We start from the raw sequence: 18,774 nt of genomic DNA on the forward strand, positions 1-18,774 counted from the left end.
TGGTGTAGGGAGGCTGTTTTTGCATATCTATCAGTAAGGAAAAATTCCCCCAAACATTTCCCAACAGACTTTCCCCACATCTCAATCACCAGAATTGAATTGTGTCGACACCTCCTAGACTAGCACCTAGGTCTTCTTTCTGAAATCAAGAAATATCTTAATACTACTCAAACAAAATCAGGGAGAAGGAGACCAAAAGTTGATTGCTATGGTGCAGGCAAAGAATGGCACCCATCATATAATATTATTCATGAATTAAAGCTCAGAGAGGTAGGTAACAAGTGTATAAAAAAGGGATTCAAACCAGATTTCTCTGTCTTTAAAATTAAATCCATGACTTTGTTTATAACAATATAGGGATTTTTTAAGAGAGTGTTAGCATCTTAATTCATCCAGAAATTATTTGGTATCAACTTGATGCTCAGCATTCTTTTGCTATGAACAGCAAACCAAGAGTAGACTATTTATGGATAGATATACAATATGGATAAAATAACTAGAACACATAGGACTTAACTAGTTTGTGAACTCCGCTCCAAGTAGCAAACGTTCACTGAGGTTCAGACATTCACATTGCTGGGTTCAGATTTCACAGAAGCAGAGGTATGTTACTAATTCCTTGCAGATTTAGTTTCATGGGAAGAAGGAAAGATGATATTCCTGTTAAGAAGACTGGCTTGAATGAAAACAATAAAGTGGAAAAAGCACTGCTCTCAAAGTGACAAATACAAAAGAGAGGGAGTGAAGTTCTAGGTACATTTGATCTCAGCACTGTTGAGTCCTTAACTTATGGTTAAATAATCACTGAACAGACTTGTTACATAGACATTCCCTGAAGTCAGTCCTCCAGGAGACTGAGACTGAAAAGGAAAGATTTATACCAGCAATCAAAAACATCTCATGAGTACTCATTGAGCCAGAGAACTGGCCAATGTCACTTCTGATACCTAGGGACGTCCATTCCAGTAAAAGGGCCAAGGCTTCCTGAAAGTGTCCTTTGGTCTACTGGACAAATTTAGAAGTTGAAAGATCAGTGTTGAGAGTGGATCTCCTGCTCTTCATTATTGTTACTATTGTTTCTAATTGATGGAACACTGACTTACATCCCTATGTTGGCAGTAGACATGGCTTTATAAGTCAGTTTGTCTATAGACTGCACAGTGCCCAAAGTCTAGTCTCCGTCTTTCGCCGTGCACTTGGCCTCTTTTACCTAATTCACACCCTCCTAGCCCTTCCCTTCTGGTAACCATTATTTTGTTCTGATTTCAATGTTTGTTTTTGCTTTGGTTGTTTACAAGTTCTGTGTCTATGTCTTCCACTACTAGTGGCATCACACTGTTGCCTTTATTCTGCCTTTATTCATCCAACCTAATTTAACTTAACCCTCTAGGGCCTTCAGGCTGTCACAAATGGCAGTATTTCTTTTTCTTTTTTATAGCTGGGTAGTGTTTCATTGTATTGGTATATTTATCACATTTTCTTTATCATTTATATAATGCACCCTTAGATCGCCTGTATACTTTGCCTATTCTGAACAATTCACCTCTTTTTTCCTTACATGACCTGAGATAATTCAGCTACTAAATGTGTATATACATTTATAAATATATATGATAAATCTCTATCATTAGACTTTTGATCATCATGCACTCGAAAGTCAGCTCAGCTCTCCGTGCAAAGACACGCAGCTCTCCACAGCACCTGAGCAGAAATGCGTGCTTTAGTTCTCTTCATATCTGTCCCACTGCATATTTATGACACTGGGGGTTTTATCTACAATAAAATTGTCTTTACAACGAATACTTTTCAGTGAGCTCTAGCAGTGCAAATTCAGACTCATTTTTATTATGCCTATCATGCTTATTTTTGGTCTTCCATTTCCTTGGGCAGCAGTATATAAAAATCCAGTGAGTTTCTTCATCAGCTTTATGAGATCATAACTTCCAATCAACACTTCAGGTTTATCCAGACTTCTGAATCAACTTAAATTACATGGCAACTTTTAAAATTGTTTAAAGAAAGGAAAATATCTACATTTTGAAAAAGGACAAAAAAAACTTCTCTGGGTGTAGTTTATGACAAAATATTAAGGTAAGTGTGTGGAGGGAAACCAGATTTATTTATAAAATTACACATAGTTGAGAAAAATGCAAAAAGGTTAAAAGAGAGATGTCAGAGAAAGAAAAACAAGTAACTTTATCTTTCTTTTCATTTTCAAGGAGTAGCTTTTGGGCAACGCAGACTCAATAGACAGCATTCCACTGTCATTATTTTCTAAAGAGCCCACAGGCTGAAACATGGAGAAAATATTGTAACACTTCTTTTACAATAAGTCCTCTCTCTCTCTCTTTCTCTCTCTCTCTCTCTCTCTCTCTCTGAGCACAGGCTTCCAGGGTGCTGATTGAAAGTGGGACTGACAAGCTAAGGTAATGCCAAAACCAACGTTTCTGAGTGACATCATTCTCCTAACAAATTTCCTAAATGGCGCATTAGTAAACAAACATTTCTATTCTTGTGATGTTTTTCTGAGTAAAAAGTTGAATCACTCAAAGATTAGAGAGAGGAGAAAAAAAAAAAAACTCCGTGGGAGGAGCCAGAGCTTTATAAGACCAGTCAGCATCTCTGCATCGCAAATACCTCTGAGGACCATTCCTGTCATCCAGCACAGCAGAGAATAAGGTATGCCAGTGAATTCTGTGGTCTGCTTAGAAAACAGGCAAATCTTATTTTCTGCTTCCTTTGTATGGGGATTATCTGTACAATGAATCTAAAATGTGTAATGTTTCAGAGTATTTAGAGGTGATTTCATGCTTAGTTTTTCTATGTATTTTAGTTTAAGTTTGAATTTCATGTATATATAACATGAAATTTTTCAGTCTTGGAAGCTAGCAAATATCTGCTTATTATTAAGCAAATCAAAGTGTACTTTTCAGTGGTGATTTCAAACTTTGGCAAGTGGGTTAGAGATGAGTATGTTTTTAACAAGCAATTATTGGATGGAAATAGATCAATCAACAATACTAATAAAAGTAATCTAAGTATTGTATGTAATATAATAAAAAAGAGATAGTTTGGCTTTTATTTACAAAAAAATCAAAACTTCAGAAAGTGAGCAACGGTTTGGGTTGGAGCCATCCAATATAGGAATACAGTTATTAAATAACAAATTCCAAGAAATGAAAATGTATTGTAAGGTCTGGCACTAACTAAGAGCAGAAATTTAAGAGATAAATTTATTGAATAAAAAAATCAAATGAATTCTAAGATGACTAAAGTAATACTTTAGTCACTAATTTAAAACCCCACAAATAATTATGCATTATGAAAACTGTCAAATAACAGAAACTTTTTTTTCTGTATGAGGGAAATGTAGTAAACGTTAGTGAGAAACTTCTTTGAGACTATTAATTCATACTATTGTTTTGGGGATCAATTTAAAAAATATTTGTAGCCTGAAGTCAGAAAAACATTTTTAACTCTACTGCAAAGTCAAATCTAACATCTGGGGCCAGCAGGAAGCGGGGCATCTTGTACCTGGTGTCACTGTCTGGGATCTTGGATATTGGTGCCAAGTTTCAGTGGCACGTTGGCTAACAAACATTCCAAGAGAGAATGCGGGCATCATGGCGTTTCCATCCCCCCAATGATAATATTAACTTTCATTAGGAATATAATATTTGGGAGTTAATGTCATTGCAAAATTTACTTTAGTATTTGGAAATTGACAACAGGCAAAACCTGCCCTGGAAAATTATCATTTTTGATGTCACTCTATGACTTCAGTTTTAGATAGTCTTAGACAGAGTACCATCCAAATGTAAGCTACAAATTTGTCTGGGAATCAGGAATCATGGGATGTATTATATAGGCCTTCATAAGTTTCTACATCTATCTAAGGTTCTTGAGCTTTATTTGAAAAGCCTGTAAGAAGGCATTAAACCTGGGACCAGGGACCTGGGACCCATTCTAGACTCTAAGACTAGCTAGCTGTGCAATCTACATATTCATATTTTCATTTGTATAACAGGGACTCCTAGGTTTTACTGGACAAACAATTATGCAAATTAAACAAAATGACATGACTAAAGCAATTTGGCAAATTCAAAATAAGCCCCAGATATTATTATTATTATTATGTTAAATGCAGCTAATCACGCTTTATGGATAAGGTTATTGTTAAAAGATGCAATGAACCTGCAACTAATTATTCTGATTGATTTTTTAAAAATGAAACATTAAACTGTGCTGATAACTTTTAATTTAAAGCTTTCTAGCAGCATTACACAATGGCTACGTTGTTCTTTCTGTTTCCTCTTCTCAGCATTTCTTAAACCATAACTTGCCTAAACTCTTACACATGAAAGCACAGTGACACATCCCAGGTGAGGGCCCAGAGAGAGAGCTTAGTGGCGTGCATGTAGTGCATTCAGAGGCTCCAATGTGATCCCTTGAGCATCTGTCAGCAGTGACTCCCAAGCAATGAGCTGGGCGTAGACACTGAACATAGCTGGGTGTGGCTCCCAGACCAAAAGACAGCTGAGATACAGATAGAACCTTGGGGAGAGTGGATTTCTAAAGCTCACCTTGACCTGAATCCTTGCATTCTTACACAGGAACTCTGTGAACTTAGCAAAGTTAGACAACTCTCTGAGTACTAAGGTCCCAAATGAAGATACTAGTATCTTCAATACTAGAATTAGGAGAACAGAAGAGGTGAGAGTTCCAGAGACCAATTTGACTTCATTGATGATTTTTATCCTAATAAAATGTATTTAGGTAGCACTGTACATGAGAACTTCTGATGCAACTTGCCAGCCTTTCCTTCGAAATGAGAACTCATTCATGGGGTAGGGAGAGAAGTGCTGGCCCCAGCTGGGAGGACCGGCTGAGTGAGCCAAGCCAAGAGCTGAAGGGCTGGCCTCATCCCGGGGACTTCCCTTGGCCTGTCCCCAGCTCTGGAAGTCACTATCACAGCTGTGTTTCCTGTGGGATCACGAGAGTCAGCATCATTTGGTCTATTTATACATTTTAATAATTATAGGGTGTGTTTTAAATCACCATGAAAGCAAAACATAGATTCTGAAAGATGATCATTGGTAGCACCAACAGATACCCACACATACCCTGGGTGTGTCCCAGCATTCAGTGACATATGGAGCCTCCGGGCCGTGAAGGGTGTGTCTGCCATTAATCTTCAGAGGACTGAGTATGTGTGTATGTGTGTGTGTGTGTGTGTGTGTGTGTGTGTGCGTGCGCGCGCACGCGTGCGCGCACGTGTGTGTGTATGATCTATAGCCCTAGAATCAGCCTCGCGGTGTTACCTGACATTAACTTCCCCTAAGGGGGTATCAGGAGGAAGGTGGCCCTTTCAGTGTTCCTAGTATTGAACTTGCTCCTCAGTCAAGGAAACAGTTTTGTTGCAAGGCTGTGGTATATGTATACGTATAGGTTAGACCAAAGAGGAGGAAGGTAAGATTACCAATATTCAATAAAGACTCTAAGTCATTTCCAGAAGCAGGAACTTTCAGCAAAGGTTTTTCATCTCACTTGGGCCCACTAGAATGTCTATCTGTGTGTGTGTGTGTGTGTGTGTGTGTGTGTGTGTGTGCGTGCGTGCAGCATAACCACAGGTCAGCCACCTGCCTTTGATTCCTAGTCCCACCCAGACAGTGGCGAGACAATGATGATTTTTTCTTACCCTTTTGAGTGACAATCTCTTGAAAACACAATAGCAATATCCTGCTCACGAGCTTTTCATGAGGGTTAAGTGTTTAGTACACGTTAAACACTTAGAATAGCATCTTTTACATCCTTTGCCTTTAATAAATAAGAATGATTTATTGTCATCACTGTCAATGTCTTTATTATTTCTCTCTGGAATGCTATAAGGTATTTCCATTTCTCTGTTTTTCACTATATCTCAGGGTTGGCTACATAGTTTTCATGATCCAGTGCAGAAGGAAAATGTGGGGTGTGTTTGAAGTAGTTAAGAACTGCATGTGGTGAGAGCAGATCTTTGTACCAACCTGGGGCCCTTTGACAGCACCAATAAGCTGAACATGACACGGTTCCTGCTTGACCTCTTTTTTTTTCATGAAGGAAGAACAGAGAGAGAACCATCGTCCCATGCAGAGTACACCCTGTACTACTCTAATGCCACCACCCAAAACACTGAGTCATATTTAAAGGTTGTTTTTTTAAAATCCCTTATTTTCCTTTTAGGTCAAGATGGAAGACCTTTCTATGGCAAACACCATCTTTGCCCTCAACTTCTTTGAGCATCTGGCAAATACAAGTTCCAACCAGAATATCTTCTTTTCTCCATGGAGCATCTCATCCACCCTGGCCATGATCTACCTGGGTGCCAGGGGTGACACTGCAGACCAGATGGCCAAGGCGAGTTTCTGTTCAAACTCTGTGGTACTTCTAAATGGATCCTGAACGGACTTTTCTCTAATTCCTGAACAGGCTTGCTCTTATTTTATACTTGTGATTATCTTGACTGCTGCAAGGTCAGTAATTATCTCAGATCATCATGATCCCAATTTCTTAGCTTCAAATCTTCAGGGTTGGAACAATAGCACAGCAGTAGGGCATTTGCCTTGTGCACAGCCAGCCTGGCCGAGCTGGGTTCGATTCCTCCGCCCCTCTCGGAGAGCCCGGCAAGCTACTGAGACTATCTCGGTCGCGCGGCAAAGCCTGGCAAGCTACCTTTGGCGTATTCAATATGCCAAACACAGTAACAACAAGTATCAAAATGGAGATGTTACTTTGCTCGAGCAAATTGATGAACAACGGGAGAACATCATTCACATCATTCACATCATTCAAATCTTCAGGAGAGCTAAACCAAGAAAACACTCAACTGGAGACAGGGCAGGGCTTCTGGAAGTTTCTTATCTTGCAAAGCTGAAAATAGTCAATAGCTACTACATCTTACATTTTAGTAGTGTGGTGCTTTTCCTTTCAATGTATTTGGTATGCTTTCTCTTTTGGGAGGGATTTTAAGACAGCTACTCTTGAATAGTTGGGAGGACTGCTACTGTGAGTGATGGTTTTCCCAAAGTCTTCTCAGGTTTTGCCACTCCTAGTTCAGGCTCCTTCCTCTCTATCACTGTCCTCTCACACGTTCCTCTCTCTCACTTTCAGTGTTTCCCCACAATTCTTTCTAATATTTTTAAAGAGAGTGTCATAAAAAGAAACATACATGAACCAGAACAATGGTCAGTGTCGCCTCGGAGATGCAGCCAGAACAATGATTGCTCAGCAGGTCTTAGCCAGGTTATCAAGTCCATGAGCTCAGGTCAAAGAAATGGGGCCTGACTTGATGGTTGGCCTGCAAAATCAAAATGAAAGCTGGTATAGGGATCAGCCTGGTGAGATATTTATGAGCCAAGGCCACTGGATTCCTGGAAGGAAGTGAAAGAACTTGAGTTTGATGACTGTAACCAGTTTTCTGAGCCTGGTGTCTTGAAAATATTTAGAACTACTTCCTCTGTGCACTGTGACATGGGTATGGGATGAATCTGGCGCATTAACAGTTATGCACAGGCTCTGGTTTCTCTGAAACACACATTATGCTTTTGGCCACACCAAAATGCCACAGGCAACTTTCGTGCTTCCCATGAGAACTACACTTTAAGTGTGTGTATCTATGTCTTATGCCAGTACATGGTGACCCATTTAAGATAGGCCTTGCCTAAAGTTGTTTGCTGAGGGAACATTGGCCAATTTTCCTGTTGGAGGAGAAGGCATGGATGCATCACTGCTTGTTTGTGGCAGTTTAAGCACCAAACTTACAACAAAATTCAGTTGCTCAACGCTGATAGCAGCGGCTATATTTTGCAATAACTCCTTCCCCTTTGTTTTCTTCCCTTAAAAATGAAGATAGTGAATTACATTGACAATGTTAGGCAACATTAGAACCTATAGTTTTCAGATGTTAAAGAAACATAAGCAGTATCTGAGGACAAAATGCTAATGGTAGTGCTTTCTCAAAGTAAAAGTTTTGATTTTTATGTGAAGGGAGAATGAACTTATTGATTAATCTGGCACAATGCATGCTTTGTCTAAAACATGCTCTAATCCATTGGAGACACTCCAATGATAAAGGGCTTATATAGTTTTCTTTATAACTCTTCTGCATGTGCAAATATTAAAATGAAATTTAAAAAATACTAGAAAAGAAGAGAGAGTTCTCTTAGGCTTGGAGAATCAATATGGTCTTTGGGGACAGACCCATTTGGTTTGAATTGTGACTTGGCCACTTAGTATGTGTGTGAGTTCAGGTGTTTATTTTTCTCCGAGACTTAGAATCTCATCAATTGAAAATGAAAATGTATAATGTGGAAGGAAGAAATAGGTATTAGAGGTAGTTGATAAAACATCCAGCAATAGTGTTTGTTGTAATTGCCATTACACATTTATGCCTTAGCTGGGAGCCTTTCTAAGAATTTTTAAAGACTTAGCCTACTTTATCTTAAGTAAGATAAAGTCTGTGAGGGAGGTGCTGTGATTACTGTATTCATATTGCAGAGACGAATTTAGGGCAAGAAGAGGCCACATAGCTGGGAAATGATGTCATTGGTAAAAGTGGTATTGCTATAGTGAAAAGAAAGAAAGAAAGAAAGAAAGAAAGAAAGAAAGAAAGAAAGAAAGAAAGAAAAGGTATACAGTCCGACATAGTGTAGTTCTATTAGATACTGGTGTGCCTTCAAAGAGTGTTTTTCTTTTCCGTGTGCTTACACTTGGAACCAGACCACAGGACTCTCTCTCTCTCTTCCCCAGGGTAATCTTTATCTCTGGTTAAGAGGTTCATAGTTTCTCAGGAAAATGTAACCATTACCTCTAATACCCATTGTAGGTGCTACAGTTCAGCAGGGTTGGAGTCCGTGAGGCCATCCCAAAGCCTCCCCAAAACATCACTAGCTGTAAATTCATGCAGCAGATCAAGAAGGGCGATTATCCTGATTCTGTTTTGCAGGTAACTCATTTGCTCTTATTTCTTTGCAATTTTATTTCTGAAAGCTCCCTCACTTAAAGCTATAATATTAAACTGGGTAAGAATCTAACACAACTGTTCCCACCCACAGAGCAAGAACTTGGATGGACGGTCCTCTGTAACCCACAATCAGCCAGTAAGTAAGGGAGGATCCTGGGTAGGGCTCGTACTTCATGAATTTTAGGCTGAGACTGTTCTAAATTTGATTACACAACTCTGCCATTAGTTTAATATATAACTCATTTTGAAACCATGATAGATACTCCTAGAATACATATGTCTATTTGTAGATTTCCATAGAGAAGAATGAATAAAGAGCAAAAAATATTCTTGAGAAATGGGAAAGATTATGACCATTGGTCACAGGAGACCAATGACCCTCAGTATTACTTCATTATCTGTCTTCCTATCCATCTCTCTACCACTGATGCATCCTTAAACCTGTCACCCACTTATCTATCCATCCATAATCCATCCATCCATCCTTCTACCCATTATCTATCTATCAATCTATCATCTATTGCATATAGATGTTCTTTTTTGGTAACCCACCTTATTAATCACACGCCTAAGTTATTAGAAAATGTCTTCTATAACATTTATGAGGGGTAGTTGAGCCCCATATTTCAAAAGCCATGCTTTCTTCTAGGTTGTTGATATTTCTGTTCAATTCAACCCATTGGCATAACAAAGTTGAAACTAATCAAAAGTTAGAATGTAATATATCACATCCATATCAGAGGTATATACTAAGACTCCACTAAAGTACCTGGGAAAAAGAATTGTTCTGTGGTATTTGAAAAGATCACATAAAGACATTGTTTAATAGACCTGTGTTGTATAAAAAGATCAACTTCCTCTGTCTTTAAGGCTCAGGTTGCAAATGAAATCCACTCATCATTCCGTTCTCTCAGTTCTGCTATCAATCCATCCACCGGGGAATACTTGTTGGAAAGCACCAATCAGCTTTTTGGAGAGAAGTCTGAGAGATTCAGGAAAGTAAGTGAAACCTAACACTGGAATGACGGTTCCCCATCTGGAGCTCACTTTCAGAGCTGTCTCTAAGAAAGCACCCGACTTGCTGTACTCTCTCCATCCGCAACACTTCTCTCTTGGATTCATCACACAAGTGTCAGAATTCTGCACAGGTTCCTTGCTGCAAAAATTTCCTGTGAGAGCAGTAAATTAGAATACAAATGAGTTTCAGAGTCACTCTGGGAGTTTTCCTAGCCCAACTCCCCATCTTAATCAGGGCCTGTAAAGAAAAGAAAGCAGGAGGGCGGGCGGGTAAGGGGCCTTCAAGCTCTGACAATTTGCACCCTGATCTCTTACAACTTTCACAGTCCCCAGAGACAACCTTTTGGGTCTCAACCTTGACAAGTAGCCTAGAATTTATAATCATAGCTAGATTTGCTCACTGTGTATATAACATTTGTTATTTTCCTTGATTTCAGGAATACTTGCAGCTCTCTAAGAAATATTACTCTGCAGACATCCAGGCAGTTGACTTCCTAAAATGTTCAGAAGAAGCCAGAAAAAAAATTAATTCTTGGGTCAAGACTCAAACAAAAGGTAAAAGAAAAGGAATACTTTTAGAATTTTACATTTAGAAAATTCTTGTCTATAGTTCAAAACCATTTAAACTTTACCCTTATTCCCCTAAAATTAATTCACCCAGCTATTTTGTTGATATAATATTACTTGTTTAGCTGACAGATGTTTTAAGTTAGAAAAAAATTATTTGAAGTCTACTCATACAAGTCATATATTCAGCACTTATATAACATAACTTGCATATATTTCCTGAGAATTGAAACCAAGAGGATGCAGATATTTCACAACATGGGAAATATCTGTGTTGAGCGATTTGTGCTTCTATGTTCACTGTTATAGAAACAATGGAAAAAAGTTTGACCTTCAGTGGAGTAAGTGCTGAGACCTCTGGGAAGGAAGGACAATATTTACTCCCATTTCTCTTTCACCAATCTCTACTGTCAAGTTCACTGTGTCTCTGCTTCATCGTTTCTTGATTGTCTAGACAATGTCTACCATTGTAATTCATATCCTTAATTATTTTATTCGCTCTTTCCTTTCTTTCTACTTTTTACAAGTAATCAAACTTAAATCATCCGCTTATTATTACTGCGCTCAATCCTCCAATGAACATATTTATTCACTATATAACACATAGGGAGAGAAGGATAAACACGGCAAACCTAGAACCCTGACCTTACAATCTTGGGTTAGGCATAATCGAAAATTATCATAAAGTGCTTTAATGTGGAAGGTAGCAACTCAATATGGAAGAACATAACTGTCTGCCTCTAGGGCTCTGGGAGAGGAGACTTCCTGATATACTTTTGTAGTGATGAAGAGAATATGTTGCTACTGGTCATGGATTTGGACAGAGTCCAAATTGAAGCACATAGATGGGCCAAGGTCCAGATGAGAGAGACTTTGCTCATGGAGGAGAGGAATGGAGTTTGGCTGGCCTACAGTATGGAATGCTAATGGGAGGAGATGATACTAAAGACATGAAATGGCACAATACACTTATTATTAAATCACAGTCATAGTTACAAAAGGCCCTAGTGACTTCCTACTGTCCTCAGAGAAGGAAGAAGCTCTGTATCTTAACTTCTGAGTTCTTAATAATACAACACACCATTCATGAGAGTCATGGAAGATCAGGGCTCTCTCCTGAGCCCTGGTAAATGCAACATGTGTGTAGCTACCTGCTTACTCCCTTGGATTCACTCATAGACTTCAGAGTTTTCATAATACCCAAAGTGCTGGAGGTTCCCTTCTCCAGGCCATGTCAAGATCTCTCTCTCTCTCTCTCTCTCTCTCTCTCTCTCTCTCTCTCTCCTTGACTTTTCCAGTGCTATAACTTCATGACTCATGTCAGTGATCGACATATTTGACTCTGAAATATCACTGAACTGACTTCATTTAGTTGCTTTGTAATATCCTCTAGCCTATAATTATTTGAAAGGAAGGCCAGAGTGATATGCTTTTCCTGTGTCTTCACACAATTTAGTACAGTCTTTGTTAACAGAAAATCGTTCCTCAAGATTTTCAGGTACAACTATGGGTCTTGAATAAATATTTGATGATAACAATATGTCAATGGACTACCTTGAGGAAGAAATAGAGATTATTATGCATATATACTTCATAATAATCTAAGTCATGATGTCATAAAACACTTTGTTAGGTGTCTTATAAATTTGGGAGTTGTTAGGATTGGAACATTCTTTTATTCAAAGTTACCATTTTGTCACTGTGGACTGAATTCCTGAAGGGATTTTCTGATTCAGCCAAAATCTCATGTTTTGTTTTTCCCTATTAGTGATAATGAAGTCGCCCTCTTCTTGAGTTCTTATTCGTAAATTAGAATTATTAATTATATATTTTAAAAGTTTGGTAGCAAAAAAAAGATTTTCATTTGACTTCTATGTTTATAGCTTGTTTCAAGTACTCATTTGACAACTTGGTTTCCTACTTGCAATAATAGGGAAAATTCACATTGAACGAAGAAAATTTTATAGAATAAAAAAATTGTTTTGGTTTTATAAGATTTTCCATTGCTTTAGTTCTTCACATCTATTATGGATTTATAAATTATTTCTAAAATATGGACAAACCACTGACTCAGAGGAAGCAGTGGATAAGAAAATTAAAGGAAGTGAAAATAAAACAAAAGCCTCAAATTAGAGAGACATGGGGACATTTTGCTTTTCAAGAACAAAATGAATTGTTTTTCTCCATAATCATTGTGGTGAATGGCAGCAAGCCATTTGCTTGTATGGCCAGAATGCCAAGTATCATTTGGACTGTTTTTTTTTTTTTTTAACCAAATCTTAAAATAACTTGAGAGAATTTTCCGGGGCTTTTGATGTTTTCGTTGCTGTTATTGCTGTTCTGATAAAATACTGGCTTTATCTAGCACAACAAAGCAAAATGAAACAGCAATAGATTTTAATAATAATCAAAAGTTTTATATTCCAGGGAATTATATAGAAAAAGAGATGAAGTTATAGTAAATGTTGTTTTTGTTAGATTCCTAGATCTGTCAGCAGGATGGAAAGGTGGTGATGATAGAGATGGAATTCTCACTTGTTTATGGCATTGTGACTTTAAACAGACTGTTAACATCTCTCACCATGGCATTATTTCATAATAAATGACACAAAGATATTTCTCTTAATAGAGCATTAGGTAAAATAGTGTATGTAGTGGTCAAAACAGAGAGGGTTTCCTTTTTTCTATAAATGTCCAGTTTCTTAAACTAACCTAAAAAATCTATCACATGAAGACAATCATTCCTGAGAATGTTTTCTGGCTCCATTATTTACTTCCTTTCATGCCATAGTACTTTGTATTATTCACTTCTATTCTAGAGTATTATTTTACAACTGATTTTGAATTTGTCCTCCAATTTTCCAAGTCCCTTATAGAACTATCTTTATTTCCTCACAGATCTTTTGTGTCTGTGCTACTCCTAGAAAAGTTATACAACTTCCAAAAATAAATTTCTTTTTTTTAAGTTTTCATCTTTAATGAAATGACTGGAAATAACATACATTTCCATGACACCCATACTACAGTGCTCAGAGTCACAGTAAGATACACAGAATTACATCCATAATTATGATGGATGTCAGCATTTCAAGCAGTAATTTCTGTTACATGGCAAACAAAATCAAGATCCAGAAATAAATTTCTAATGAATGTACAGGTTATCTGATCACATCTAGAAGGTGCAATAAATGAAGGCACTATTTTTTTCCTTAAAGATCATCTATCACTCTTTTCAAAAAATAACTTCATATAACTATAAAGCTTTGATTAAAAAAATGTACCAATGGGGGGGGAAATGTAACAAAGAAACTAAAAATATCCTTTTTAAGGGCAGAACTTTAAATACATTTATTTTTCAAACCAGAGAAATTGAGTCTGTTTTTTCCAGCACTTTGCATCAAGAGAATGACTTGTGATGAAAACTCAACATATCTGTTGAGTTTGAAAAATGCTTGAGTTTGATGATGACACAAAATGTCTGAGAAAAATATGGAGATCACAGTTCTTGGTCATGAACCCTAAACATGTATCATATATTCTGTAGGCAAAATTCCCAACTTACTGCCTGAAGGTTCTGTTGATGAAGATACCAAGATGGTTCTCGTGAATACTATTTACTTCAAGGGAAAGTGGAGAACTCCATTTCAGAAGAAGCTGATCGGGCTTCCTTTCCATATCACCTCGGTATGAGCTAACAAGAAGACATTTCTTAACAGAATTTAGAGCCTTAAACAAAACAGAGAAAGAAAAAGCATGGGTCACTAATTGATGCTCTTACAAACTTGCTAGTTGTAAATTATGCACACAGAACAGTTGCTTCTTTCAAGCTACTTACTTTCGATGACAAACCCCTTCAGTAATGTTCGAGAGACCTTATGTATAATGGTAAAGATCACAGACTTTGTATTTCACAATCCTGGTCTCAAAGATTGACTTTTCCACTTACCAGCTGCTCATATTTCACATATTCCATTTTTAATCTTTAAAACTGGAATACTAATAATATCCAGCTCAAAACATTGTTGTAAGAATTCATCAGGATTTCTTGAGATACTTGGACAATAGGAGTCACTGAAATACATTTATAAATATTTTATTATAATATTTATAATATTATAATTTTAATATTCATAATATTATAATTTATAATATTATATTTATAATATTATAACTGGAGCGATAGCACAGCGGGTAGGGCGTTCGCCTTACAAGCGGCCAACATGGCCGACCCGAGTTCGATTCCTCCGCCCCTCTCGGAGAGCCCGGCAAGCTACCGAGAGTATTCGATATGCCAGACACAGTAACAACAAAGTCTCCAATGGAGACGTTACTGGGCCCGCTCGAGCAAATCGACGATCAACGGGAGGGCCTTTACCTTTTACCTAATATTATAATTTATTGTATTTATAATATTATAATAAAATATTTATAATATTATAAATGCACGGCAGAGCCTGGCAAGCTCCCCGTGACGTATTCGATATACCAAACACAGTAACAACAAAGTCTCCAATGGAGACGTTACTGGGCCCGCTCGAGCAAATAGATGATCAACAGGAGGGCCTTTACTTTACTTTACTTTACTTTACTTTACTATTATAAATAATGGGTATAACTTTGAAAGAAATAAAATCAGAGTTTTTTAAGGGTATAAAAATTATTATTTTGTTTCATTGGGGGATGCATCCTGAATCAAGGGGACTCTTGATTCTGTGCTTCAGGGTAGATCTCAGTGCTGCTTGGGGACCCTAATGTACTGGGAACTAAACCCACAATAAAAGCACATAGTCCACCCTTTCGAGCTTTCTCCCTGCCCCCTATTTTGTTGATTTTAAAGAGACAGTTCTTCAACACTACAGCAGAATCCATTGTCTTATGTATCTCATTGTAAACCTCTTAACATCTTGGTATCAGCTTTCATATTTGACTTTTAATAATCCTAGACTCAGAGCAAACCTGTGCAGATGATGTACTTGCGTGAGAAGCTGAACATTGGCTACATAAGAGACCTAAAGACCCAGATTCTAGAACTCCCTTATGCTGGAGATGTCAGCATGTTTCTCTTGCTACCGGATAAAACAGGAGAGTCACCTACTGGCCTGGAGAAGGTAAGGCATTTTGATTTCAGTTATTTTAAATCTGGGACACACTCTACTTTTCTTGGTGGACAGACATGTCTATAACTTAAGACATGATGGGAACTTTCAACTGGTTGATAATAAACTTGGCCAAACTCAAGACTTTATTCAAAATTCTCAACATATATCCTGCATGCAGCCTTCTTACACACATGTTGTTAATGGATTGCATTTCCATTCTACCCACCATAAAGTCAAGTTAATGACTCTCAACATTAGGGTTAAATGTTGTGGTCTTCCTTTGCTTCCTTTGCTCATGTTCTGCTATATCTTTATTTTTGACATTATAGTTGGAAAGTGAAATAACTTTCGACAAATTCAACAAGTGGACCAGCAAAAGCACAATGGAAGAAGATGATGTTGAGGTGTACGTCCCTAAGTTCCGACTGGAAGAGAGTTATGAACTCAAACCCATTCTGAGGAGCCTGGGCATGAAGGATGCCTTTACCAAGGGCCAGGCCAATTTCTCAGGGATGTCAGAAGGATATGAGCTATATCTGTCTGAAGTGTTCCACAAAGCCATCGTGGATGTTAACGAGGAGGGCACTGAAGCAGCTGGTGGCACTGGTGGAGTTATGACAGGAAGAACAGGCCATGGAGGACCACAGTTTGTGGCAGACCACCCTTTCCTCTTCGTTATCATGCACAAGACAACCAAGAGCATCCTCTTTTGGGGTAGATTTGCCTCACCCTAGAGTGGAAAGGCCTGTTTTTGCATAAAGTTTCTAGTCCAAGTTATAAGCTTCAGTCATGATAGGCCAAATATTTGTCGGTATTTTCTACAAATTTCTGTTTGTTTTTTTCTGAACAACTTTTGTTTCAAACTAATATAAATATAGATATAGGTAGGTAGTTGTCACTGTTGCATTAAGACTATTAATTATATGATCCCCCAATAATACTATGACCAATTTAGTTTTTCTATATTACTAGTTTGTCTTATTGGATACACTTTTACTGCTTTATTTATTATTTTATATAATATTTAACTCTTTCTTTGCTGTATTTTAATGTAACTATAAAAGTTGTAGAATCAAGAGATTATTATTTTTCTATCTATAGAGATGCATTTACTTATTCTAATAATGAAAGATGAGGTTTCTTTCCAGGCCTTTGATAATAAACACCTAGAAGAAAACATTGAGCAACAGGCATATATATATATGTATATATATGTAGTACATATAATAAGTACATTTGTAGCATTATGTATCAAATAAAATAAATAAATGTGCTTCAATTAAAAACATGTTTGTTATCTTTTCCTTAAGTCTTTAGATCGTAAATGTAGGCATGACGTGTCCTGGTTCCCAGGCATCTTGGTTCTACTTGTGGAATCCTCTTTCCAAATAAAGGAGCAAAGGGAATTATCCGCTCTATTCCATAGTTGTTAAATAATGGTTCAGAGATACTTTCTTATTGCAGCAAGAGACCTAGAAATTCAGACGAACCATATGAGACAGAGTTCTATGGGGACACCATGATTAAACGTTGAGAACTTTAGAAATAAACACTTAGTTCTGTCCAGTGGTCCAGAATCAAGAAAGGACAAAAGTGCTGAGTCCAGAGGCGTGGAGATGCAATATTTGCAAGGGTTGGTGAGGAAAGATGAGATCACTTCTGTTAGACATCAAAAACAAATAGTTCTGAAAATTTTTGAGTGGAATAGGGCAGAGAAGAACATAATTTATGTCCTGACTACAGAGGCAGATATGAAATTGTGCAGAGAGTGTGGGGAAGGGGAAGGGGTTCTGAGGTAATTGCAGAGTCTGGATGTGGAAGTGTGGCTGTATTCTAGGAAATGTGCCCCGGTTATTACACTCCCTTTGATGAGAGGTAGACATAGACTAATTGGAACAAGGTACTAAGGAGGATAATCAAGACCTTGTTCTAATAATTCCAACAGTTAAAACTCATCTCAATATAGGCCAGGAGTGGGAGCCTTTGAGCTCCAGGTATCTTTTGTTGTAAGCAAAAGGAAACAATGCTGTCCTAAAGTTGCTATGATGGTTACATGAATTCATACCTAGCTAACAGTTAAAGACTCTTTAGCATATATTTTATGAATAATATTAGTGATTATGCTATTACCTAAGTCAATGACAAAACATTTTTATGTCAAATGCTCAATCTAGAATCCCAGAAAATTAACTCGGTTAATTTTTAAGTTTCGAATTGTAGTTCGTTTACTTTAATCAGATATTCTTGAAAAGGAGGGAATCTCACTTTCACATTCTACTACTTTTAACTTTATATTCATATGTATTTTAATAAATGATTCAGCCAAGTGACATATAGCATTTTCAAAATCATTACAATTTTTAAAATATCCACATTGTATTTTCATTATTGAGCTAGAATCTGTATATAGACTCATATATTCAAAACACTTTTGCGCACTTTCAAGGTTCAACTTGATTATATCTGGAGCCAATGTTGCTCTTTGCTGCAGGTGAGCAGAGTTTTTCTCCATCTGGAAACTTGTCTCTTGCTCTATCCTGGGAAACTTTCAAACACTTCTATGAGCAGAACGTTGTGTGCCCTCCCCATTATGTTGAAAAATGTTGAAACTCTTATCCCCATTATAACTATACTTAGTGATGGGTTCTTAGGGAGATAATTAGGCTGAGATTGGGTCATAGAGGTACAATCCTCATGATGTAATCCATACCCTTACATGAACATGAAAGGATCAGTTTTCTTCCCACCAAGCTCTGAGTCAGGAATAGGTTTTCCCCAAGAGCCCAGCCTTACTCTCACCCTTGTTCCAGACTTGTAGCCTCAAGAACTGTGAATAAAAGAAACAGTGTTTTTGCAAGCCTCCTACTCTTTGGTAATTTGTTATAGTAGCTCGAACTGAACAATCTACTCAGACCCCTCTACCTTGCTCTAATTTTTGCTTTGAACTCTCTCATCATATTATACTACACAGGTGTTTCTGAATTTATTCTCAATTTCAAGATATTTTTCAGTGTTCTATGAATTCATATGGCCCAAATTTCCATCAAAAATAAAAGGCTAGAACAAAAATCTCTCTTCCCTCTTCCTTCA

General features: G+C 37.4%; 1 protein-coding gene across 2 annotated transcripts; it reads left to right on the top strand.

The window, feature by feature from the left end:
- The first annotated feature begins 2,649 nt into the window (after positions 1-2,649).
- Positions 2,650-16,922, top strand: SERPINB2 (serpin family B member 2). Of its 2 annotated transcripts, XM_056106977.1 has the most exons (8): positions 2,650-2,679; positions 6,223-6,396; positions 8,864-8,983; positions 9,872-10,000; positions 10,456-10,573; positions 14,130-14,269; positions 15,529-15,693; positions 16,014-16,922. In XM_056106977.1, exons 2-8 carry the CDS (start codon positions 6,229-6,231, stop codon positions 16,416-16,418), a joined length of 1,245 nt encoding a protein of 414 aa, XP_055962952.1. In that variant the 5' UTR covers positions 2,650-2,679; positions 6,223-6,228; the 3' UTR covers positions 16,419-16,922. The 2 variants fall into 2 exon arrangements, with proteins under 2 accessions (XP_055962952.1, XP_055962951.1); XM_056106976.1 differs by lacking the exons at positions 2,650-2,679; positions 6,223-6,396 and adding an exon at positions 9,093-9,137 and having other exon boundaries at positions 8,851-8,983.
- The last annotated feature ends 1,852 nt before the right edge of the window (positions 16,923-18,774 follow it).

This window comes from Sorex fumeus, unplaced genomic scaffold, assembly GCF_029834395.1.
Source record: "Sorex fumeus unplaced genomic scaffold, SorFum_2.1 ptg000151l, whole genome shotgun sequence".
NCBI classification, from domain to species: domain Eukaryota; kingdom Metazoa; phylum Chordata; class Mammalia; order Eulipotyphla; family Soricidae; genus Sorex; species Sorex fumeus.

Bases quoted from the DNA above. Each gene is read 5' to 3' on its own strand.
- SERPINB2 (XM_056106977.1), top strand. From the start codon at position 6,229: ATGGAAGACCTTTCTATGGCAAACACCATCTTTGCCCTCAACTTCTTT. The intron at 8,984-9,871 runs GTAACTCATTTG...TCTGTCTTTAAG, and splicing joins ATCCTGATTCTGTTTTGCAG to GCTCAGGTTGCAAATGAAAT. The intron at 14,270-15,528 runs GTATGAGCTAAC...TAATAATCCTAG, and splicing joins TTCCTTTCCATATCACCTCG to ACTCAGAGCAAACCTGTGCA.